Source organism: Tachypleus tridentatus, chromosome 9 (assembly GCF_004210375.1).
Source record: "Tachypleus tridentatus isolate NWPU-2018 chromosome 9, ASM421037v1, whole genome shotgun sequence".
In the NCBI taxonomy this organism is placed as follows: Eukaryota; Metazoa; Arthropoda; class Merostomata; order Xiphosura; family Limulidae; genus Tachypleus; species Tachypleus tridentatus.
In genome coordinates, this window is record NC_134833.1 from 110,948,588 (window position 1) to 110,975,772 (window position 27,185).

At 33.9% G+C, this 27,185-nt stretch overlaps 1 protein-coding gene across 2 annotated transcripts; it reads left to right on the forward strand.

The window, feature by feature from the left end:
- Positions 1–1,077: 1,077 nt before the first annotated feature.
- On the forward strand, positions 1,078–26,154 carry LOC143226043 (charged multivesicular body protein 2a-like). Of its 2 annotated transcripts, none has more exons than XM_076456450.1 (6): positions 1,078–1,293; positions 2,362–2,550; positions 15,877–16,056; positions 21,384–21,514; positions 23,709–23,936; positions 25,535–26,154. In XM_076456450.1, exons 2-5 carry the CDS (start codon positions 2,377–2,379, stop codon positions 23,887–23,889), a joined length of 666 nt encoding a protein of 221 aa, XP_076312565.1. In that variant the 5' UTR covers positions 1,078–1,293; positions 2,362–2,376; the 3' UTR covers positions 23,890–23,936; positions 25,535–26,154. The 2 variants fall into 2 exon arrangements, with proteins under 2 accessions (XP_076312565.1, XP_076312564.1); XM_076456449.1 differs by lacking the exon at positions 1,078–1,293 and adding an exon at positions 1,413–1,769.
- Positions 26,155–27,185: the final 1,031 nt, after the last annotated feature.

Here is a 27,185-nt window from a genome sequence, read left to right on the forward strand (position 1 = left end):
GTTACGAAAATAGACTGCCAGCAGGTGCTCTTAGTGTTAGAGTTGTATTGAAAGTTGTTAAAATAAGTTAAAGCGTAAATTAAATGTATGGATTTATTCCATTTAATTACTTGAATTTAAATATACAAGAACTGAAGTTAAGTGACCAGAATAGATTTATTTTGACTTCAAAAGAAAATAGAGTTAAATTATGTTTAAAGTAAGCATAATAGGCTTACTAAGATTATTGTTTTGAATAAACCTGTTTTTATTTATAGTAAGTGAATGTGTTTTATTTTAATTTAATAAAGTAACGTAGAAAATGAAAGAGATAATTAGACCTATGTGTTAACACAGCAATATGTGCGATTTATAATTTTTAACATCATCAGGAGATGTTAAATGTACACATGTCTCAAAAATAATTATCAAGTAAAAATGATGTCTTGTTTCATAATTAAGAGCTGTGTATAACAATAATCACTGCTGTTAGGGATTATTAATTTAGTTTTGAAATAAACAAGTTCATATAAAACATATAAGACTAATTTTTGTTATATTTATGTATTTTAGTGACTCAGCAGTAAGACACAGCGTAATTAGCCCAATTTATAACTTTGCGCTTAAAATAAAAACAAATAAACAGTTACATTTTTTTTTTTACACTGAATAAAGTTCTTGAAAAAAAGTTATGTATTCAGGGGAAAGCCATGCGCTTAAATGATGTTCATCGGAATTTCTATTGCAGTTCTGCAAACTGAAGCTAAAATATTAAAATATTTAACAATTAAATATAAATGTAGCGTTATTTAAGATAATTTCACCATCATTGCATAACTTATTGCATAATTCACTATTGCAAAAGTTTAAAGTGGAGTTATTTTTATTTTTAATTTAAACTGGTAGTTTCAGTTGTTTATTGTTAAGAACATTAAATTTATTTAAGTTTTATTATACTTAATAAAGAACATGCTTAAACAATGACCCTGAAGGTTGTTTGAATAATAACATTCATAATACAAGTTTGAATTAACAGTATGTTTTAACATTTATTTAAAGAGTTTTCTAAAATTTTGAAACGACCCCTTTTTATATTTTGTGTTCAGTGTGTCAATCTCTTGATTGTGACTCAGTACAGTTTCAGACTAAGTATTGTGCCTTATCTTGTAGTAACGATGAAAGGTATGAGAGACGTATAATTATTGTAAACTCATAAAAAAAAAGTAGTGTAAGCATATTTGTTCAAAAGTTTCGCAACAAATATTCATCAGGACAACAAATTGCATTTCCGTAGAAGTCTGTACGTAATTTTGTGTAAGTGTTTTTTGAATAACTTTCAATTTAAGTATTATGCTAATTAAAATTAAATTTACAAATGCATTATCACTTTGATTTAGACGTTATTATAATTGTCACTGGTGTGTGGTAATGACACCGCAATCCTGAAGTGAAAATGCGATTGTTGGCAAAAGTAGTGGTACTAGTGTTATTATAACCAACGCCCTATATTATATTAGTAGTTTACTTTTATTTTTTATAAAATTGTAGTGTATAGTTAGCTGTTATTATTATTATTATTAAACTAAAGAGGAAAAGAAACTAGATTCTCGAGGTTATTTATATTAGCAATAACATTAACACTGTTATGAGTATTGACACTTAAAATAAAATACAGAACAACGTTTCGACCTTCTTAGGTCATCTTCGGGTTAACAAAAATGACCCACACCAGCCATATTGAGAATACATATTTACTTCAAGTGGGCTTCTCATCATTACGAATTAACAGCGTTAGTATTGTTACTATTAGTATTGCTATATATTCAGATTTAAATATAAACTGATAAAAGTGATAAACCAAGACATTGGTAATTATTCTCTCATAGTCAGTCAGATTCATGGAGTTGTACTTCTAGGCCTGACAAGTAACACACTGTAGTGTAGGCTTGCATTGACTTTTCAATATTATTATTAGGCCTAGGTTTAATTTTGATTTTTTTAAGTTTCATAACCTCTGACAAGCTTTACTTGAATAGCTGTCATTTTCCTAACATGAATGACAAAAAAAACTAACTTTTAAGATGTTCTGAGAGTAATAGAAATTTCATGTTGGATTTGGAATTATATAGCAATGTAAGTTAGCTAAAATATTTAAATTTCTTATAAGTATCTTAAACAAATTTGGTTCTTGTACTTGCTGATTATATATTTACATTCATAAAAAAATTATATTAAAGCAAATTGCATCAAAATCTTTTTACAACAGGAATTTAGTGGTGTTTTCCAGATTATTATATATTTATTTTTTTACATTAATCTGTAAGGTAGGAAGCAAAGTAAGACATAAGGTAATTATTAGTTAAGATATTCTGATCCTTACAGATTAATTTGTCAAAAATGCCTTTGGAGTTTTTATTTGGCCATCGCAAAACACCGGAGGAAATGCTCCGCCAAAATCAAAGAGCCTTAAATAAAGCTATGAGAGATTTAGACAGAGAAAGAACAAAAATGGAACAACAAGAAAAGAAGCTGATTGCTGATATTAAAAAAATGGCAAAAGATGGTCAGATGGTAGGTCAGTTTTAAGAGTTTTGTTTATACCTACAATCATTCTCATAATTTATTTATAAACGAAACAACTTTGGATATGCCAAAGGGAAATTTTGCCTTTGTAACTTGTTAACTATTCCTCAGGAGACTGTTATTTGGATGAGAGAAAGGGTGTATAATTGGTGAACTTGGATTGTTTGAAAGCTTTTGATGATATACCATACCAAATATTAGCTAATAATGTTAGAAAATTGAATACTAGGAGATTGTGGAAAGATTAATTAATTAGATGAGATAAAACAAAAGTGGGTATTAAGGGACTTCAACTGAAATGGACCATAATTACTAATTTAGTCACCTCAAAGTGTCAGTGCTTGAGCTTTTTGTTTTCATATTTATGTTGAAGGTATTGGTAGGGGCATAATTAACAAATTACTTAAGTTTCCTCATATTGCCTCTTAAGTATGTTTAACTCCATTGAGAATGTTGAGATACTACAGAATGACTTGTATAAATTCACAAGTTGGAGAAATTATAATTTAATTATAATAAACACAAGGTATGGCATTTGGATTCTTATAATTTGATTGTACATCTAATATTGATGGAAATCCACTGAATAATACAACTGATTAAAAGAATTTTGCATAGTATGATATAAATCTCAAGCTCTTTTAACCCAAGTATTTTTCATAGAATGCTAAAGTTCAAAGTACTGCTAATATCACCTTTCTGTAAAGAGAAATAAGATATTCCAAAACATACTTACCTATCTCACAGCTGTTGCTAATTCTTCACTGCTAGGGTTTTTCTTTGCCCATCTAAGCATTATTCATATTTGTTCTCACTTGCTCCAATCTTATATACCCTACTCAGTTGCCCTTGGTGATATTTGTTTTCTGACACTCTCCACTTTGGTAACCAGTGATTATTGTATTTCTTCAAGGTCTGTATAAGCTTGGCACCAATAATTTTTTGTGCAGTAAGCTTAACTGTGGGTCCAGGAGCACTACAGGTCCTTGAGTCAGGATTAGTCTTTCATTTTACATTTTAACCAATATTATCCACCCAACCTGTAGTGTTTCCATCTTCCACAGAACCTTGTGATTTGGAACTTAGTTCTAGCTATCAGTGTTTGGTTGGCCTAGGGGTGGAGAGAGAGTTGTGCTAGTTCTTCTGAGGTTTTATTCCTGTCAGTCATTGTGCCTCAGAAAATTGGTGCCCAGACATTGATCTTTCCCATCTATATCAATACCTAGATTTTCCAATTTTCACAAGTTATCCATTCCTCAATCTAGGCTGATATTTTTTATTTTAATTGTTATATCCAAGTTCATTGTAGTCAGCTCCTGTCTACACATTGCCATAGTGATAGTGTCACATCATTATCAGCATTTTTGCAGTTTTGAGCTTTTACCTTTCATCTCTTAAATAGCTTCATATGAGTTCTGCTGTACCACACAAGCTTTTTCTCATCATTTCCATTGCACTGTGCATGCACCACTCCACGGACAACTGATTTCTGTTAGCAGTATATTGTTAATTATTAGAACATCACATCCTAATTCTACTTTCAAAAACAACCAAGGCAGTCATAATTCTCTGGACTGATAAATGTATTTTTGATCCAATTCAATATGTCATCAATCTTTATTCTTCGTCTCTTTTTTTGCTCAATACTGTGGAATAGGAAGCATGACTTACTTGCCTCTTCTTCTCGCGCAGCATAGATGGTTCTTTCTCTTCTTCAAATATGGTCATCACTCACATCCCTCGTGTCTTTAGGCACAAGAGGTCCTTTTAATGGTTTTTGTGTAACTTGGGATCATAAGCATTTATTCACTGTATTTCTCAGTTTCCCTAGTCTGAATCATTCTTCAGTTTAGAGAGATTAAGTTAGGGCACTATTACGATATGGGTTTCTCTATTGTTACTTTGTCCAGTGTTTCATCTCTTCATGAATGCCTTGCTTCAGGGATTGTGTGTATATACCACCATTCGGGAATTCTAGGATCTGTGGATGGATAAAGAGGCTTTCTTACACAATGTTTTAGCCTTTCTTACTATTGAAAAGGCAATAGCTCATGGTCTGGGCTTATTACGGAGAAAATCATCAGGCTTCACTCTGACAGTTAGATGGTGGTATCTTGCATTTATCATTGTGGAGGTACTTGGTTCAGGCTTTCTTGTTTTCAAATACTTGAACCTACTTTATCAAGACCATTTCTATCATGCTTGCCATGTTTCACACATGATTCCTGCAGTATCAGGCCAGTTGTAATAATCCAAACAGATTCTCTCAACAATAAATGCTGTATTTTAAGGTTCTATGGGATTGGCTCTCATTTTCAACTCTGTTTGCATGGTTGGCCTCATTAGATCACCCAACTACTGGCAATTTGGTCTCCAGTAACTCAACTTCAGACTTTAGTAGAATAAGTAAATATTACAATTCAAGGTCTTTCCTCCAATTCATATGATACCCAGGGTACTAAATAAGACTTGTTCCAACCCATTGCTGGGTTCTTTTGATAGCACCAGATTGACTACTACACCCCTGTTTTTCCTTTTGAAATACCTTCTGGAGTGCTAACCATACCTTGGTTTTTGACCTTATTCTTTGGCAAAGGTCTTTTAATCTTCCATAATTACCCTGTTTAAAGCAACCTTATAAGCTACTATTCAATTCTCATGACTACATACTCTGAGTTTCTCCATTACTTTCTGGATTCCCCAAGTTATTTTAGGTTCTTTATACCAAAGGCCCATTCCAGTTACCAAAAAGGTTACATTACATGCCATTTCTCATTGCTTGTTTGTGATCTTATTCTTTTATTCTATATATCCCTTTTAGCTAAATGTTTATTTTTGTAGCTGCTGACCTGCAGACATTGTCAGTCAATGTGATTTGCATTGCTTGTCCACAGAACACTATCATTCTCTATATATACTCAGACCAGTTCTTTGCAAAGACATTGTCACACAGGAAGGGAATAAATTATTTTCACCAATTCAATTTATTGCTTTCTCACTTCTGTATCTGATCATATTCATGTAGGATCTTGATGCTTGCTCTAATGCTTTGAGACACTATACAACATTTTATTCTAGGCTTTATTTAAAGGCAAGGAATCATCTGCAAGTAACATCTAATCAGAATAGCCATACTTCTATACCCTTAGCAGCCTTGTTGAATTACCCACTGGAGGACATTGTGCAGACTGGTATGTGGATCATACAGATGTTGATTATTTTCATTGCTACTTTTCATGGTCTCTTATCTCATTTCACAGGATGCCACCCTGTGACAAGTGTTACTGAGGCAGGTATGCCTTTTATCAAACCAATTTTGCAATAGCAGCTATTCAATATACTTTGCACAGGTTGCAACAGGCTCTGTAGAAATGAGATATTCCATAAGACCACCTGGAGACCAACAGAGTGGTATTACTGTACTGTGCTGGACTGATATTTTTGAGTAAAGCATAAGGGAATCCTGCTCATCTATACCATTCATTGGATCGAGTAAATCAAGGTTGATTTTCTTTAAAAATTTAGGAAACTTGGTTCACTTATTGCACTGTTCATCAATACTCTACAGTGCATATTATCCCTCAGATTCTTCTAGTGGAGCTAGGATATCCTAACCATGTCCAATTTCCAGTCACTTGGGTGATGGACAGAGGCTTTTCCTCCAGTATGCTAAATTCCTCTACTCTTGGAGAAGAGGTCGGGGCTGGAGGCCTTTATACCTAGGTCCCTGGATGTTTTATCCAACATACAGGTTCAGATTTGAAGCTTGGCTATCCAACTGGGTTGAGTGTGGCCCTTGTTCATAGAAGAGGGTACACAGTCTCCTCGTAATTCTGAGTGGTCCCATCCTGTATCATTGGTTGAGCACAGTTATTCCATGTTCTCCCCATAATTTCAGACTGGATTAGTTTTGTTTCCTCAGGTTTAGTAAGGTATACATGATTCTGTCATTGTAAGCCTGGGGTGTTGTCTTTTCGATTTTTCATATTGAGGAGGAGGATTTCCATGTTAGTGTTGCTTGCTTTCATGATTCCAGTGACTCAAGTATATGTGTGTGTTTAGTTTGTGCTTCAGTTGCCCAAGCCACCAATATGGGATATAGGACCATTGCCTTTTAATTTTAATCCTGAGTAATGAATTGATGTAGGTGGAGAATGTCACAAGATAAACATTGTTAAGGGCAACTGAGTGGAGTATAAAATATTGGAGAAACTGAGAAAAAAAATCGGATTAACGCTTAGAATGTGCAAAGGAAGAAATCCTGGTTGTCAAGTAACAGCTATAAGCATGATCAGAGGTAAGTTTTATTGGAAATACATTTTCAGTTGAAGAGGATATTCACTTTAAAAGCATGACAATCCTACTGTTGAATAATTTATAACATGGAATTTTAAATCAAAATTATTCTTAGAATCAGAAATATCAAAATCTAACTATTTCAGCAATTTCATTTCAACTCAAACTCAAGCTTGTTTTTAAATCTACAGATATACGGTACCTTTTAAAACTGTTTAATTTATAATGCTCTAAATCTTTTTACAATTTTTTTCATTGACCTACCTATCTATCAAGTTGTTTGTTCCAATTTTCCAACATCCCTCAGTGTTGTGTGAATAAAGTTTATTTCAAACTGTCTCTAAAGGCTTTCTCTGGTGTTTCTTGCTGCCTAGTCTGCTTAAATATATCTCATCTATAGCATATAATTCACCCTTATACTGAAAACAAATCTTCAAACAGCTCCCTCCACACATGGTACTCTTAACATATCCTTGTTAATCTTTCATAGATACTGCTTATTAAATCATTAAATAAGGCCTGAGGGAATACTCAGAGAAGTGCTTTTCAACTATTACTTTTCTTTAGCTCTTTATATTTACATATTTGCTCTTGCTTGCGTAGAAAAACAAAAGGGGGGGGATTAAACATGGTACCAGTAATGAAATTATTCTGTGTTAGTACCTGGCAATTTTGTTGTAGTTTTCAAGTTCTTTCTATTACAAACAACCTTTATAAGAATACATGATGATGAAGTTTTCCATAATGTACATCTCTTGATAATCTTTCTGCCTCTCTTCAGTAAATCCAGCACTCTCCTCAGTCTTTTCTAAAGAAATATTTACCTTTATCATTTTGTCTTGATTGCTGGTCCTAACCTATTTACCTGCAATAGCAGTCTTCCCCAGAGCTGCCTCAACCCTATCTTCATATAAGCAAAATTACGAACTGTGAAGTACTATAAATTTGAGTTCCTGAAAATCATGAAAGTCCACAGTTCTTAAACATAACCAAATTCTGGTGCTTTTTGCACCCTATAACTCCCTCCCCAAATATTTATTTGAACTATCTTTATAGGCTTGAGTAAAATGTTTTTAAATGTCTACTAAAAGATGAGAATCTTGCAAAGTTATATTTTATCAACATTTGAAATTTTGTTGTTTACCCAACATAGTTTCACTAGGGAAAAACATACTGCCTTACTATCTTTTAACTGCTTGTGTAGTTGAGAGTGTGTGGATTTGCTGCATCTGGATTTTCAGGAAGCACTTGACAAAGTGCCACATAAAAAGCATGTTAAACTTATCTGTATAGGTATGGAAGACAAGGTGGCTAATTAAATATAAAAGGCTATGTGGGGAAAAAAGCATTAGGGTTGTTTTAAATGGAGTTTTGTCAAACTAGATTATCACAAGTAATTTGTTTCTGAGCTTGTTTAAGGAACTTTGTTGTTTTTTTATTCACATCAATGACATTGATGAAGCTGTGATAAAGAAATTATATTTGGTGATATTAAGATCTTGAGTGTTATTGGCTCTGAGGAGGGTGCTGCTATTTTGTATTACAAAAGTATTGAGATCACTAGGTAAGTTAAATGGCAGAGGATGCTTAAGTATAATTAATGTAAGCTATTATAATTTCATTATAACATTAACAGAGAGTTTAAGGAAAAACTTCAAAAAAATTTGAAGGGTGAGGGCTGGCTTGGAGTTTTGTTTTTTATCATTAAAGTTTAGTTTCATTTAGGGAATAGTATGACCTAGATGGATCAACAGGTTACCTCTCCAACTTTTTCCTCTGCACTGAAGGTATAGAAAATTTATCTAATATAAAACCTTTTTTTATTGATTTTTTTTCTTGTGACATTTGACACATTGACTGATTTCTACAACCAACAATTAAGTGTTCTAAAGCTATCAAGTGTCACTTTCTTACTTGTGGTTTATTGGTGTGTGTTGACAAAAAGTCAAAATCAATTTATTTGTGGCCAAAAAAGGAATGAGTGTGCAATTTAAAAGAATGAAATCAAAATTGGTGGCCAAACTGCTTGCTACACTTTATGGCATTGATATGAATATTTGCTGAAAAATTTATATTAGCACTAAGTGTAACTACAAGTTTAGCTGGCAATTCTGGTTTCATTCCTTTAGGTTGTATGCTCAGTCATCTTTTTTTCAAACATAAGGTGCTTCTGATTACATTTGAAATAATGTGACTAAAAAATAATAACTTAACTATTATAAACTTTAATATCAAAGTAATAATTCTCAAAGTATTATACTTTACCCCTCAGTGTGGATTCCTGTGCGTGGTGAGGGGACCTCCCAGGAAGATTCTGTTCTGTCTGGTTACCTTCTCTGGAATCTAAACATCCACCCACGTGTTTGCCGTGCATGGCAACCCATGAAGGGGAGGAGAGGATCCTGGTGGTTCAGGGGTCCAACCCTAACACACCACTTTGGCCTTGAATTCCTGTAGTAGGGCAGCCTTTGGGTGGCTCCCCTTGGGTCAATCGGCTGGTCCACTTGGGCTAGAGTCAACCAAGTACCAGTGTTGGAAGTTCTGAACGGGTGTTGTGGACATTGTGCCTGATGCTGGTGTTTGGGTATAGTGCTCACGAAACCCTGGAGTTGCTGCATTGTCCTTGCATGACATTGTAGTGCATCCCCTCATAGGGCTCCATGGTGGGTGGGGTTAGTGGGTACTGAAATTTTTCTTTTTTCCTATGGATCCTCCTTCAAAAAATTTAAATAAAATAATGAAAAAAAGTCAATAGGTAAAAGACCATGTCTTGAAGATTGAGCAGCAATCTTCAACATCTGTAACACACATACCTCATTTTTTTATATTACATTCTCTTTCAGAAAAACCTTTAGGGCAAATGTCCCTCTTTTTTATTCAGAAGGGACTAGAGGGTCTTGCTGGCTCTCCAAAGTCAGTAAAGAAGCTTTGATCTGGAGACATATTAGTTGAAACATCCACAACCCAACACAGTGAACTCCTCTTGAATTCAACGGCAATTGGGGATATACCTATTGAAGTTACCCCTCATACTACCTTGAATTCATCACAAGGAGTTATTGTTGAGAGGGATTTGAGGAATGTCCCCAATTCAGAGATTCTCGCTGGTCTCTCCACTCAAGGAGTTTATGCAGTGAGGTGCATCTCCACTTCCAAAGATGGAGTTACACTGCCAACAAATACCCTCGTTTTGACATTTACATCATCACGTGCACCTGCCACCATCAAGGCAGGTTATCTACTTTGCAAGGTACGGCCATACATTCCAAACCATCTCCGATGTTTCTAGTGTCAGAGGTTCGACCACTCAAAGACATCATGTCGTGGTTCCCTGACATGTGCTCGTTGTGATGACAAGGACCACTATGCCTATGAATGTGGCATGGACCCACATTGCATCAACTGCAATAGTTCTCACCCTTCCTACTTTCGTTCTTGTTCAAAATGGTTGGAGGAAAAAGAGGTGCAGCATTTGAAAACGACTCATAACATTAGTTATCCTGAGGCTCGGAAATTGCTGCTTGCCACTCCATCCCAGACATATGCTGCTGCACTTCGTTCCACAACTACAGTGTGATTGCAGACAGATCTCTCTGTGCCTCCAAGAGAATCGTTTTCAAAACAAATGAAAAACCTTTTGACCTCCATGGTTAAAAAGGTTGAATAGACTTCCACACCCATCTCTGTTCCTCCCATACATTCCAACAAACCTCAAGATCCACATTCTTCAGTTTCAAATACAGGCATTTCTTCTGATACATCTTTTTCTCCCACCCCAAGAGGCAAAACAATCATTTGTTTGCATCCTCAGTCACTGGAATCCCTTTCCAATAACAAAGACCTGCCCAATCGACCCAGAGCAGGATCCATGGAGGTTGATAGACCTCCTCTGACTAAGGACAGTAAGGAAAAAAGACATGGTCGAACCAGAAGGGTTCTCCAGCCACTTCGCCTACCCATCATTAAAAATGGCCACCTTGATACAATGGAACTGTCGAGGTTTATGTTCTAATCTGGATGATATCAAAACACTGATTGCTTCCTACCATCCTGTATGTCTTTCCTTACAAGAAACATTTCTAAAACCTGCTGATACATTCACCATTCGGCAGTTTTCTCTGTGATGGACAAGTACATGAAGGGGTGGCACTATTGGTTGATAAGCATGTGCCCACCCTGTCTTTGTCACTCAATACACCCTTGGAGGCCGTAGCCATCTGTGTTTCCTTGGGTCATACCATCACTGTTTGTTCTCTCTACCTGTCTCCTGGAGAGAAATATGGTCAATCAGACCTTGATGCTCTCGTTGAACAGTTGCCATCTCCCTTTCTACTCCTGGGGGACTTTAATGGACATCATCCCCTCTGGGGAAGTGCTGTTATTGATGGGAGGGGTCACTCTGTAGAACATATGCTCTCTGATCACAACCTTTCTCTTTTTAATACTGGTTCTTTCACTTATTTTCATGCATCTAGTCAGTCCTTTACTGCTATTGATCTCTCAGTTTGCTCCCCTTCATTATTCTCCCATTTGTCATGGAGGGTTGACAATAATCCACTAGGCAGTGATCATTTACCTATACTTTTGAGATAGACTGGCCGTGGTCGCTGACACCCTACCCGCGTGCCCCGGTGGAAGCTGGATCAGGCAGACTGGTCCACTTTCACTGCTCTCGCAGAACTTGATCCTGCCATCAATAGACGACTGTGTGGCAGCAGTAACTGGCTGTATTATCCAAGCAGCTGCTCAGTGCATTCTTAAAACCTCGACACATTTTCCACGATATCCTCGTCTGTGATGGAATCCTGCTTGCCACTTAGCACGGAAGGCTCAAAAACGGGCCTGGGATACTTTTCATAGATATCCCACACTTTCGAACCGTGTCACTTTCCAACGGGCCCGTGCACATGCTAGTTGGGTAAGACGTCAAAGCCAGAAGAAATCTTGGATTAAGTTCACAACTAGCATATCTTCTACCACCAGTTCAAATATCATATGGGACAGGATTTGGAAGGTCAGTGGGCACTACAATTCTGTCTCCCTCTCAATCTTACTCTCTGATGGTCAGGAGGTGGCTGATGTCCGGAGCATTGCTGATACTCTTGGTGAAAGCTTTTGCCGGGTTTCTAGCACTTCTGCTTGTTCCTCCACCTTCTTGGCCATCAAGACTCGGGCAGAGCGTTCACCTCTTTCCTTTTGAACTGACTGTTTCTTTGACTATAATTGTCCCTTTACACTGGTGGAACTGAAAATGGCCCTTCATTAGTCTGGCAGTACATCTGTTGGACCTGATGATGTACACTATGACATGCTGCACCATCTATCTCCTGCTTCTCTTGATGTTCTTCTCATTGTCTTTAACCAGATCTGGCAGGAGAATGTTTTTCCTGATGCCTGGTGCCAGGCTATTATTTTACCTTTCTCTAAGCCAGGGAAAGATCCCAAAATTCCTTCAAACTACTGTCCAATTGCTTTGACGAGCTGTCTCTGTAAGACCTTAGAAAGGGTGGTTAATACTCGTCTTGTTTGGTTCCTCGAATCAAACAATCTCCTCTCGCCCACCCAGTGTGGGTTCCGACAACAGCACTCCACCACAGACCACCTAATTCGACTTGAAACATCAACCAGAGAAGCCTTTCTCAAATACCAACATCTTGTATCAATATTCTTTGACATTGAGAAGGCTTATGACACAACATGGAGGTATGGCGTTTTGTGAAATCTCCATACATATGGGTTACGTGGCCATTTACCCATGTTTATTAAAAAATTTTTAATGAACAGGAGATTCCAAGTTTGTGTGGGTTCGACACTTTCCCGTTCTTTTGTACAGGAACTTGGAGTCCCTCAGGGCTGTGTTTTGAGTGTCACACTTTTCAGTATAAAGATAAATGCCATAACTGAACAACTCCCTCTCACTGTTGCGAATGGGCTGTATGTTGACGACTTTCACATCTCGTGTCAGTCGTCGAACATGAGATATATTGAGCAGCAAATACAAACTGTCATCAATCGTGTGTTGAAGTGGACTATGGTAAACGGCTTTAATTTTTCTCTCTCTAAAACCGTTTGCATGCACTTTTGCCTCCAACGGGATATTCACCCGGATCCTGAACTTCATATCTGTGAAGTTTTGCTGCCAGTGGTCCCTGAGACCAAGTTCTTGGGGCTTATCTTTAACTGTAAGCTGTCCTTTATACCACACATAAAGCAGCTATGGGTCAAACGCACAAGAGCACTGAACATCCTCCGTGTCCTCTCTACTGCCAGTTGGGGAGCAGATCGATGTTCTATGTTAAAGGTATTTCGGGCTCTTATTCGATCAAAACTCGACTATGGATCAATGGTCTATGGATCTGCCAGACTCTTGGCCTTAAAGTTGCTGGACCCCATTCATCACCAAGGACTTTGATTCTGCACTGGGGCTTTCTGCATCTCTCCAGTTCAAAGCTTATACGTTGAATCTCATGAACGTACTCTGCACCTTTGCCGTTTGCAACTATCTTTACTATATTCTTTGAAACTTCATTCCTTACCAAAGCATCCCACATGGGGATGTGTTTTCCTTCCTCAGTGGGTCGTACTTTTTCAGAACAGATGATCCACCATTGCTCCTTTTGGCTTTCGCATCCAGGCGCAATTGGATGAATTGGGTCTGTATTTTGATAACATTGCAGAATCCACAGGTCAGCCCATCCCACCATGGCTTATTACAACCCCTAAATGTGACTTTTCTTTCAGTCATCTGAAAAAGGCAGATACTCCAGATTTGAAGTACCGTCTTTTATTTAATGAACATCTTTCAAACAATCATTCCATTCCAATTTATACAGATGGTTCCAAATCAGGTAATTCAGTGGGCTCTGCCATGGTTTGCTGCAGTTTGGTGGTTTTGCACAGAATCCCCTCTACAGCTTCTGTGTTCACTGCTGAACTGTATGCCACATCTCTTGCCCTGGATCATATTGAAGCTGAGCAGTACTCCAACTGCACTATTTATACTGACTGCTTAGTTCTCTACTGGCCCTGGAATTGCTACACATTGGCTCACACCCTGTTCTTGCTGATATTCAAACCGACTGGCCCATTTCTCATTAACTGCTACTTCTATCCAGTTTTTCTGGATACCAGGCCATGTTGGTATTCGTGGGAACGAGCTTGCAGACACGGCAGCTAAATCTATCTGCTCTGGCACTATCGCCACTGTGCCTATTCCATACATGGACTATGGTCCTGTATTCAAGGCTCAGCTCCATCCAGCTGGCAGTCCACTTGGAGTGAGCAATGCGACAACAAGCTTTTTCAAATAAAACCATATATTGGGCTTTGGCCATCCAGCTTCCGTAAGGTTCTGCAGGAGGAAGTTGTTCTAACTAGACTATGCATTGGTCAAAGTTTTTTAACTCATCGTTTTCTTTTATCTGGAACTGTTGCACCAGTGTGTAGTTTGTGTAACACTCAAATTACTGTAAGCCACATTTTACTTTCTTGCCATCGTTACGACTCTCAACGATGGCACTATTTTAAACATGTTTTTTCCCAGGGTTTATCTGTAACATTGGACAGTGTTATTGGTGATGGTGACACTGTCCACCTTGATAAAGTTTTTAGTTTTTTAATGGCATTAATCTTTTAAATGTTGGATATTTATTCATTACACCTTTTTAATTGTGGTTCCCTTTTCAAAGTTTCAATCTCTCTAGTTCAATTTGAAATTGGAAAATGGTCAGAACATTAAATAACTCGACACCAGGACTGGAAAGGCCAACTTCAGGTGAGTAACACTGCTGTTTGAACTACCTATTAGTCGTCCTGGGGAGTTGTTATTCTAATTTTGCTGCATGTCTTTTAAACTTTTATTACTTTACCCTTTGGTACTGGCCATAATGACGCATAACCTGGAACCAGGACTGGAAAGACCAACTTCAGGTGACTGATGGTGGTTTTGGTGCTTACCTGTTAATCTTCCTGGCGGGTTATGTTCATTAACATTCTGCTACAGGAAGTCCTTTACAACTTTGTAGACTGGATGTCAACATCGGTTTTATGCGATTTTCTGTTTTTAATTGCTGTTTTGTTATTACCTTCGTTTACTTTTTACAAATTTTACTACATTTACTTTACTTTCACCTTTTTATTGGACATTTGGCTACTCATTATTACAATTTTGCTATATGTCTTTTAAAACTTCTATTTTTACATTTTGATAATGGCTGCTATGACACATAACCAGGAACCAGGACTAGAAAGGCCAACTTCAGGTGACTGACGGTGGTTCTTGAACTTACCTGTTAGTCTTCCTGGTGGGTTATGATCATTACCATTTTGCTAGAGTAAGTACTTTACAACTTCTTTTACTCTTAACATTTTCTCTCTTAACATTGTAAACTGGGTGTCAACATTGGTTTTATGCTTTTTCTGTTTTTCAATGATGTTTTGTTTTACCTTCATTTCCTTTTTTGTATTTTACTACATTTAATTTGTTTTTACCTTTTACGGACGTTTGGAGATAGCCTAGCTGCTTTATGCCACAAAACACTAAATCAATCAATTATACTTTACTTTAAGTTCTGTCATAGATGTCCAAAATTTTTCTTTTGTTAAACAGAAGAGAAAAAATACCAAACAAAAACAATTGCTACTAGTATGAAACTACCAATATATATTGATAGAGGTAATTCAAAGATGTTTGGAGCTAACACCCATCAGCATAGATGAAACTGATATGTATTGAAATATAAATGTATTATAGGAGATTTTTCCCAGTTATTGATGAGTTTTACATCCATCTTGAATTTGAAAATATAAAATTATCATTCTTACATAATAATAGGAATTGTAATATACTTTTAAGTTGCTAATAGTTTTGTATTTTAAAATGTTAAGTTATTAATTTTTTGCACATATGATTTCGTAGTTTATGAATTATTCTCAAATGTTCTTTCCAGATTTTAACATAACACATTTCATGAACAAATTCTTTTTGAGTTATAGATTATCTTTCTTTGACATTTTCAGGATGCTGTGAAGATAATGGCTAAAGATTTGGTAAGAACAAGGCGTTATGTCAAAAAGTTTATTTTGATGCGAGCAAACATTCAAGCTGTGTCACTGAAAATCCAGACGTTGCGTTCTCAAAATGCTATGGCCCAAGCTATGAAAGGAGTAACAAAGGCTATGCAAGCAATGAATAGACAGGTGAGAAACTGGTCAAATATCACTTTCTTTGAACAAGATAAAAATTTCTCCAGTTAATCAATTAAAGTTTGATAAATCTATAAAGACAGTGAACATTAATTGTTGACAAACAAGAAAGGAAGGTCTAAAAGTTCCCAAGTTTTATATTGGTTGTTTGCTTAATATATATAACAATAACACATGATTATTTGTAACAGTTCTTTCTTTACTTGCTCTTTACAGGTTTTCTGTAGTAATAATAATACAAGTGTATATATGTAGAAACAGCTGGTTTGGGTTGAAAAAAATTTTTATGCAGAGAAGCGAACAACGTTTTGACCTTCTTCAGTCATCATCAGGTTCACAAAGAAGGAAAGAGGTAACTGACTGATAGCTGATATTCAAACATCTTAGCCATCCTCTGCATTCCTACACTAAGTTACACAACTCCCTTCAAACATGTGGTCAGCTTATTTTCACTCAAAATAAGAGCCTATTAAGTCAACTGTAAATGTAAAAAAACAAATTCTTGGTCAAAACAATGCTTATAGCAGTCATTTATAAGTATTAATTGTAATGGTACATAATATTAGGCTTTGTAGGAACTATTCCACCAGCGTAATACCCTGTTTGGAATGCTTTCATCTCATCCAAAATAAATCTTCAGTATTATGGTATGTAATGCAATTTGCTGGTAAGACATGTTTTGTTGACTATTTATTATATTCCATCACAGTAAGACTGATTATAATTTTTTAACAAATCTGTATTTACTCTTTAATAGGTTTCCAGTAAAAAGAGTACAATAGTACTTCAACAATATGAGTGTTATTGTGAAGTAGTTTTACCAAAACAACTGACCTACATATCATGCTTCATCCACGTGAGGTATTATCATACATACCCTGCAAACCAAAGTTTCTGTTCAAACATTTTGCTTTTCTTCCATTTATGTTGGCCACTTCTTGTGCTACATCTGAAAAGTTCACACACACACACACACACACACACACACACACACACACACACACACACATCACAAAACTAAACATTTTCTTTTGAAATGATAATAGGTATGAATATTGTTGATATCAAATTTTATTTTGCAAGCAAGATATTCTGCACTGAATTGTTAAAACTTACTCGTACTATCATTCACATCTCAAAATGTGACTTAAAGAATAAAAATATACAATCACCATATGTTATTGTTGAGTGATGAAATTGCTCAACAATTACGTTTCGTGGTAGGTTGCATAAGTAGCTCAACTTTGATTATGAGTGAAACCAAGACTGAAACACAAGTAACCTTTTTAAGGTTCACAAAATAATTTAACTTGTTCGAATAACTTAAACTGGGGTAAGTATTTTATATATCATAATACTTAAGCTTTACTTTGGATGAAGTGAAATCATTAAAGATGGAGCATCATACTGCTGGCATGATTTCCACAGGTCCAAGAAAAATATAGAAATATATAAATTTACTCTTCTGGGACTAGAAAGGTCCTTAATTTTCATTTTAGCCATATGAAACTTGGATTTATGAGAAACTTTAAATCATGGTAACAACAAATGATTGACAAATAAACAATGTTTCAGACATTTATTGGCACCTCATCTGCATCATGGAGTATTTATTAACAGTGGTTATATCAGTGAGTTAGTAAATAAAAATGAATTGGTTAATTATAATTGGGGTAAAAGTAAAATTTTTTAATCAAAACAAAAACAGTTTGCTATAACATTACAAACTTTGAGATTCATCATTCTCATGATTTTGTGTGGATCACTCAGTTGTGCATGTGTGTGATAATCCATGTAAAATGACTTATCGTTGTTAATATTTCAATATTTATTTTTGATTTTGGCACTATTGTATATGAAATGCTTTTGTATCTTTCTTTTTTTTTTGAGAATATGAAAACAAATTGAAATGTTGAGCATTGACAAGCTGGTTCTTGAGTCTGATAGTCTGTTTTTTTCAAAATCTACATGTACCTTAAAATTTTGCAGAGTTTCAGTAAACCTTACAAAGCATTCATTTACAAAGTATCAAATTTTTAATCATCTTTTAACATTTTTTAATTATTTTATCATGCTTATTTTTATTTTGAAATACTGACCATCCAACATGAAAGTAATTATTTTAAAATTAAAAATCTTTGATTCATCACAAGAAATGTCATATTTTACATGCAAAATCTCCATAACCTCCCAATGTTGTCCAGGTAATTATCAAATGTTTCACAGAAAAACATCTTTATTTTATGTCATTTTCACTATTGGATCATTGTATGGGTTTGTTCAATTCAGTCCACCTCATACTAAAAAAAAAAGTGCTCTTTTTCACTCTAGAAGTACTTATTTATATATATATATATATTTTATTGGCTTTTCAACTGTATATGATTAATGTGGATGATGAGCACTCATTATTATATCCAATAATATAAAACTGGCTTTTACAAAGTGACCTATCTTAGCTGTGTTTTAGTGAACCTGTATCTTGTAAGATACTGTCACATTTTGGTTATAATACATTGTATATGCATATATATTATTACCATTTATAAATGAGTGCTTAAGTTTCAGTTATTTTTCATAAGATATGGAAGAGTAAATAAAAAAGTGTAAGGAACCATTATCTCTTTTAGCAACAAACTTTGTACTTATCTGCCAGTTACTTTAATTTGTTAAGCCTTATTAAATTTTGCACATGGAGAATGTTAAACAGCATAATATTTTAGATTTTATGTATGTGTTTTGAAATAAAATGTCATAAATTACTACATACATACTGCAGAATTCCACTATCATTTATCAGGCATAGTAGCTAAGCTGTACTTGGGTAAAAACAAATAAGATTTTTCAAGCTCAGTAATGTCTTCCCACTTTGAAACCACTACAAAAAGAAAGTTTCTAGCATTAATACATCATGAAGGCTCGAAGAACCATGTGAGGAATATTCTAAGCGTTTGATTGGTTATTCAAATGCTGTAGAAAGAAATAGGTGTTCTTGTTACCAAAAATACTGTAATTTGCAGTAAACCTCACTAAACTCCTGTGAGGTTTTTTAAAGTACTATTGTACATGTTATTAATTTTATGAAGACTATAGGAGGTTAATATCTGCACTTTGTAGTAGTTTTTGTATGTATTTTATGATGTTCCACAGAATGGACAAAAACACAAAAATATCCACTTAATATATTCTTAGTGATCATCATGAAGCAAAATGTCTTTTGAGGCAACTTCAGATGAAGTTAATCTTTCCTGGAGAAAGTTGATAATTTTCCTCTGTTTCAGTTGACAAGTGAAAATATGCAAAATCTTAAATTTGATCACTCCTCTGGGTTGTCCAGCCTGAATGTTGCACCAAACATTTCCTGCCAAACTGTACAAAATATTCTTTTCATAATTTAATGATTCTAAACAAAGCTTCTAATTGCACACAAGTACCACTCTTTCATTTGATGTTTGAAGCTGTAGTATTGAAAATAAGTCCAACAATAGGTTTCTATTTTCCAATGGAAGGTGAGAATATGGCTTATATTAGCCTGGGTTATACTAGTTTCATCTGGAATCACTTAAAAGACAGAATCTTTCCCTCTTTGCAATTTAAGATTCTTGTTTTAAGAACTTCTAGCCCTACTTTATCTCCTGCAACAATTTTTGCATTTGAGTGAAATGTTGCATACTTTGGTGTAATAAATGAAATTTTCATGGCAATGATACCTTTTATTCAAATGTTTTTTTGCTGCACTTGTACTCAGTTTAGGAAATCATGCTATCCAAATCAGTCCTATGTTATAAAGCAATTAGAATCATGAATGCTGTTTTTTGACTTGCAGGTAAATTTAAGCAATTTGCCATTGTTGAAATATTTGGACTTCTAAATGGATAGCTTGGAATGTTTAAGTGACAGTTTTCAAAAACCTAGCACGAGGGTAAGATGAGCATTTAAATTCATCTTCAGACTATACATGTGGGTTGTCTGTGGAACTTTCTGCCTTGGGCTTTGAATTTTCTGAATTGATTCTTACAGTTGTTGCAAGACTTTCCCTTATTTCATATTTAGACCCTTTTTTTTTAACCAAATAAGGATTCTCTCATCTTATTTTCTTTATTGCTACATGCATTGTCCACTGATTTTGTAAAGTTTTCAAAAAATTCAACATTTTTTTTCTGTTTCTGATTTCAGAATTGGTCAGTTTTAATGTTATTTGAGCATCTTGGCATGCAAAAAAAAAGTAGTTTTGTAGTTCTTAAAAAAAGAACTTTTTTCCTTTGCTTTATTTATTATACACACTTTCTCTTCTGCAGTATCTTATTATCATCAAAATTCAAAAATTTTAGCTTTGACTTTGTCTTTTCATTTAGTACATATTTCTATTTTATTCCATTGGTTTAGAATTTCAAGTACAATTTTGTCTGCAACTGCACTGTTAAAGTTGACCTGTTTTTTATGCTGCATTAGTCCATCATTTAAATAGAACAGCCATAGGACAATCTCCCTTTGTAGAAATCCTAGAAGCTAAGAGTTTAGGTGCAGGTTCTCCGAATCATATTTCTTGATCTCTTCTCAGAACAGGCTGATCCATTGTTTATCAAACAATATAAATAAACAAGATTCAGTGAATATTATGGTAGTGAATTCAAATTATACACAAAATTTAAAAATTACATTAAAACATCTGCATTGCACATTTAAAAATCCAAGGAACTTCCCATAATCATTTCAGTAAAATAACAATGATGATAACTTCAAAATTTTACATTTCAATAGATTTTTGAACATCCAAAAACTTCTGATGCTGGTGGCAAAGCCTTTGCTTCTTAAATTTGACTGAAAGCCTACAGGACATACTGACCTTTTGTAACTTCCATATCTTTGGACCACCCCCATGGATATCATCCTTCTTCCCTAACTTTGAATTTGACCGTTTGGTATTTCAAAAGAAGTAACTTTTAATGAGAGAATTAAAGTTTTGTTATGAAAATTGTTGATGAACAGGAATATAGTGGAAATTTAAGTGTGTGCACACTCTATTTACTGTTGTAATACAATATGAAATTTTACTGTTTCACTTAGGTAGAACTAATATAATTTATATGCATTTTAATTTCATTTAATAACAAGATTCATCCATCACATATATAAAATATTTTGTGTGAAGGATAAAATTTAGTCTTACATTTTTATGAGACTATATCTGACATTGAGTGATTGTTTTGTTACAGTTCTACCTCTTAATTTGTTTTATATTGGTATTTCACAACATCACTTTTTTCTCTGGACTCAAATTGCTCATGGTGATCATAGATTTCTTTTGTTACTTTTTACAGCTGAACTTGCCACAGATTCAAAAGGTCATGCAAGAGTTTGAAAAACAATCAGAGATTATGGATATGAAAGAAGAGATGATGAATGATGCAATTGATGATGTTATGGGAGATGAAGAAGATGAAGAGGAAGGGTAAGAATGAGCTTCTTATATATTGTTTTCAACCATGTTTAAATGTGAAAAATAATTTAATATTATAGTTTATTGAGCCTTTGCTAGGTGGTTCTAGCAGTATGTAGTAGTTTGAAAGAGAAACAGTTCAAAAGTTTCCTTTGGCTAAAGTAGGAAAAAGTTCATAAGGTTTGCATCTTCAATTTCAGCTAAAAAATATCACATGTTGTTAGTTTGTGTAGTACAACCATAAGGTTATAACTGTTGCAAGGAGGCTAACACAGATGCACTCTGAAAAAGTAAGTTATCTTTATATAATCAAGGGTAAAATACCTTTTTGATTCAACTTTTTCTCAAGGTTTCTTTTTTGTATGTAATATATGCACGTGTTGAAATGTTAGTAGGAGCAAGTAACATTTCTTGCTAATGAATAAAATGATTTACTTTTAAAATAACAAAAATAACCATGTCTAATGACAGTCTAGTACCTAAATAAATAAAATCTTAACCCATTCATTGGGCTAGGATGTATACTTCCCAATGCTCACACCCACCTCACTCTGAGACTAGGATAAATGTTTCCCATTGTTGGTACTGTTTACTCCTTCCTCTGCTGAGTTCATGTTCATCTTGACTGTCATCATCAGATGGAGAGCTAGCATCCTCTTTTCTTATTGTCTCTTCATCATCACACATTTAAACACCATTTGATTCACCTTCTGAGCTCTGTACATCAAGCATATTTACATAGTGATTAGAGTTACCATTCACCACCCTAGCAAAATAGGCACAGCATGCAGTTGTACATTCTGCTTAGGTAATTTGTTGGTTACTGAAGGACTGCATGGAGAACATTGGAGGAAACTATATATAAACATTATTTGAAATTGTGATTTGCAGTAGTACTAGAACCAACAAATTACTATCAGTACTGGTAATTGAGCATTTCTAATAATGTGATTTGAACAGTTAGAAATTCAACTATTCTTCCCAGTGTTGTTGTTGTAGGAAGATGTTTTTCTTTACATCAAACCAAATTCTCAATTACCTGTAAGCCCATGTGGTATGATAACTAGGGCAATGAATCATTTGAAATCAAGGCTTTCTATTGGTTATGAAGTTAACGGGAGTTGGCCTCATAAAGCTTATTAGCAAATTGTAAATTAGAGCATTTCAAAGGTAGGTGTGAAAAATGGTTTCTGAATTTTCATAATCTTCTTTTTAGCCCTGTAAAATTGAAGAATATAAAAATATATCTTCATAATATGAATCTCAAAATTATAGAGAATATTTTGCATTACATTTTAGTTTTTTAGGGGCTGTGGACAAAAACATCAGAAAAGATGGCTCAAGAACAAATATCTAAATTCTCACACTAGGGGAATTTAAGGCTGTTTTTAAATATTTCTTTAAACAGTTAAGAACTTAACACTCATACAGTATTAAAATTTTGTTTATAATCTATGCTCAGTGTGTTTGTATACCATGATAATTAAGTAGTCTAATTAAATTTTAAATGTAACTCACAAAAACATTGATACCTGCAGTTTGACTTATCTCCATGCTAAGGGTTAATCATGCATGCACCTACGTAATGTGCAACCACTCACATAGACACATTCATTATTTTCTAGCATGTGGGATTCTCCAATTTTTCATATTTCACACTTGTTGATTTTCACAGTAAGATTCTTTTATCAACTGAGTAGTACTAACAAACTTGAAACTGCTACATCAGACATTTATAACTCTGAAAATTGAAGCTGAAATACCAGAAGAATAATTCAATCAAGATTCTGAAGATGGGATATGTGATATGATATTATTTTCAAAATATAGTATACTTTAAACCAATACTAATAGTAACCTGTACTGATGGCCTGGTACAAGTAATGGTATAAACTGCAAACCCTTTGTTGGGATGCCAGTAAATACTTTACAACTCATTTTACTCCCATACATAACTTGCAGAAATTTGAATGAATGACAGTAAGAAACATTTGTCCCAGTTGCAGTGAGGGGGTGGGAGCACTGACAAATATTTGTCCCAGCTGCAGTGAAAAGGTTAAGTAGGGATAATTATCAGGTTTGAAGTACATTGTACAAGTGTTGTTTGTAACCCAAACAATAAACTAGTATAACAGCATGATTGAGCAAAGGATTTAAGGAATTGTGTTGATATACATTGTTTTATTTATTTTGTTTTTTCCTTTAGTGAGGCCCTAGTATCACAAGTGCTGGATGAATTAGGTTTGCAACTTTCTGAAAAGTTAACTGGTCTTCCAACAGAGGCTGGATCACTTAACGTGTCTGCCCAGAAAAATAAACCTTCTGCAGCACTAGCCGATGCAGATGCAGATCTTGAAGCACGTCTAGAAAACCTCAGAAGAGAATGAATGTCAGTTAAGACATGGTGATCAGTCCTGATGTGTTTTATTACATGGTTGGTTGCCTATACTACATTATACTTGAAAATGTTTCAGTGATATAAACATATTTGGTAATCAGAGGCTGTTATATAGATAAATATGTATTAATTATAAGTTATAACAAATGTGTTCTTTTTAAATTGTGTGTTTTCACCTACTTTAGATTCTGATGTTGTTAAAAGTTACTGAGCATAAAAAACATTACTATTTGTTGATATGAAATATACATTTGTAATAGTTTGAGTTAAGTGTCTTATTAGCCATTGATATTTGATTAACTCTTTCACTCAGTTGTTAGACTACTCACGTGGGCAGGATCTGGCATCAGTCTCAGGCCCAAGAAATACAACAGCTTAATTATCATACAGTGTAGTTATAAATATTGATTAATATAGATTTACTTCAAATAATTAACCATTTTCTTGGCACTACTTCAGAATGATTGCTATATTTAGTCACAGATATTCTCTAAGTACATAGGATCTGACTTATAATTCCTTGTTCTCAACCAGTTTAACCATGTAAGCTGAGAAATGTTTACATTTGCCTCTTTGTGTAGAATATACAAATATATTAATGTGATATGTAGAGATAATTTACCAAGCAAGCAATTTGATTTATCTGATGGACTGCAAGGTTCCACCTTAAGGTAGGAAATGTGCTTAAATGTGTTAACATAAATTTTGGTGTTAAAGTTTTAAAAATGTTTTTTAGATTATACATTAATATGCATTGAAATGATGCCAATTGAAATAGTTTTCCAGTTTATTATACTCCTTATTGAAAGTTAAAGTATTGTATTTTATAATCATATACATTTCTTTTTATTATTATAAGTTTATAAACCATCAGTAACAGTAAATTATTTAACAAAGGTTTAAGGATAAAGGCATAAAAGTCCACTGAAGTTACATCTCAGGACTTAAGTTTGTGATTGAATGGAATTGCTTTGATTTCAGCTTTTTTGTCATTTTTGAGGAAAACAATAATGATATGATTAGAAGCCCATTAAATATTGACTTAAATTTCATCAGCATCAAAGCAGTTTTTATTTTGTGAATGGTACTAGGAGTGTAACTTTACTAACATACCTTTCTTGGAGGGGGGGGGTTTCTTGAGTCTTTACTTTGCAGATGTGAGGGTCTTGCTAAGGTTATGGTTTCAGTGCTTACTGTATGCATTTTTCCACTTCTATGGAGAACATATAAGGCCCCTTTTTTATGTATATTTGGCTGTACACCATTTAACAATATTGCTGTATGGATAGCATTCCTCAGTAAGGGTTTTGATATAATCATTCAGCCATAAATTTTTCCATGTTACAATTACTTTGTAGATTGGAAAGTTGTCATGAACCCAATGTATATGTGCTAAATGTAGTGTCACAACATGCATATGTAGCAGCACACCAATAAATTAATATACACAAATCTTTTTAACATGCAAGTAACCTCTTCACGTACATGGACATGATAAAATATGTAACATGTTTCAGTTTTCTTTTTACTAGGACTTTAGCATTAAGCTTATTTTTAAGAAATTAAGCAGTATAAAACTTCAGTAAACTTTTTTGATATCAACTTTGTATTTTGTTAATTTTTTCTCTTTCTAGATTGAAGTTTCATTACCACCAGGTTTGCTCAGTATTGTGTGGAAGAGCAGTCATGTTAAAATATTTTGAAAAATCTCTTCCTCATTAATCAAATGAAAATATGTACTGTACTGGTAAATAATATACAGATGAAAATTGTGTAAAATGTTCCATACAATTTACTGAAGATATTGTTAGTCAAACACATAAATAATGAAGTACTGGTGTTTGATCACCAATTATATGGTTTCATTTTCATACAAATTGTTTCTTTATTTTTCAAATTTTTCTTTGTAATTGTTTTTACAGGGAGTGAGGTAGATTGTATTTAATGTTTTCAAATAATTATAAAACGTTTTTGTGGCTAATAATACTTTGTAGTAAAAAAGTCAAGTTTCAGGGCTTTTCTCATTTTTAGAAGATCCAGTTAAATCAATTTTAAATACTTTTTTCTTCATCTGTAGCCTATTGTGATGTTTTTTTCTGTAGTTCTGAAGAAAACTGTTAGACAAAAAAAATAGGTATTCTTTATTTTTGTAAGCATCTGATTATTTATGACTTGCTTCATTAAATACTTAAACTTGAAAATTTATTTACAAAATCTTTTATGGTTGTAAATAAACAAAGCCCCATGTTAATTATGAATGTATTTATTTATCTGATTTTCATAGATTTACTTACATGCAGGTCTGAGATATGTCATGCACACATACACAATTTCCATTGAAAATATTGTGATAAAATTTACCATCAAAACTGAAATGTTATATTTACGGAATAGAAACATTCTGCATCTTAATAAACAACAGGCTTTGTCAAATAGTGATACCTAGAAATTAGAATTGTAATCTCCAGGTTTGTGCACATGATAATTGTTAATACACCATGGCTCTTTAGTGAATAGAATAATGCTCAAGTTTTATCTTGTTTCATCCCATTTTTAAGTTTTATATTTTAGTATATTACAAAAAAAACATCAAATAATGCTGCACCTCTATATTATGATGTACTTGTTGGTATCACTATCATCTTGTAGTAGATAAACTGTCTTTAAAGATGATGGACATTATCCATAAAGCTGCAACATTAAAATGTGATCTGAAAAACCATAGACCTGTTTAAAAGTGATTGTTTTACTTTTAATGTATATAGTATATTTTTAACACATTAAGTTAATACAAAACAAGGTGTATATTTTCCACCTCTAGAAATTAGCAGTGATTAAAGTGCTTAAGTTAAAGGTATGTACCATGAAGATTTTGCAAATCTGCCATTGCCAGATGTACATATTCTTCACATTTCTATCAGGTTTGTATTCCATGTCTAAAGACTTTTGACATTGTTCTACTTTGTATATACAGCAATGAAAAATACTTCTTACAATACAGATAATTTAAATATTATAAATTTACATATGGCATAATAACAAACAATGAGTAACAAAAATTAAATAATGAATTTATGAATAATAAAAAAACATTATCAGAGAAAAACCAAAAAGGTGAATAATGTGTACAATGAATGTATAAGCATTTCAAATGTTAACCATTTGCTTCATATAAAGCATTGTTACTTTCATGTTGCCATACAGTTTATCAGTGTAACATTGGAATTTTGTTAACAACTATCCTATTATAGTTTTTTACAATTAATTTACATTTAGTCACCTTTG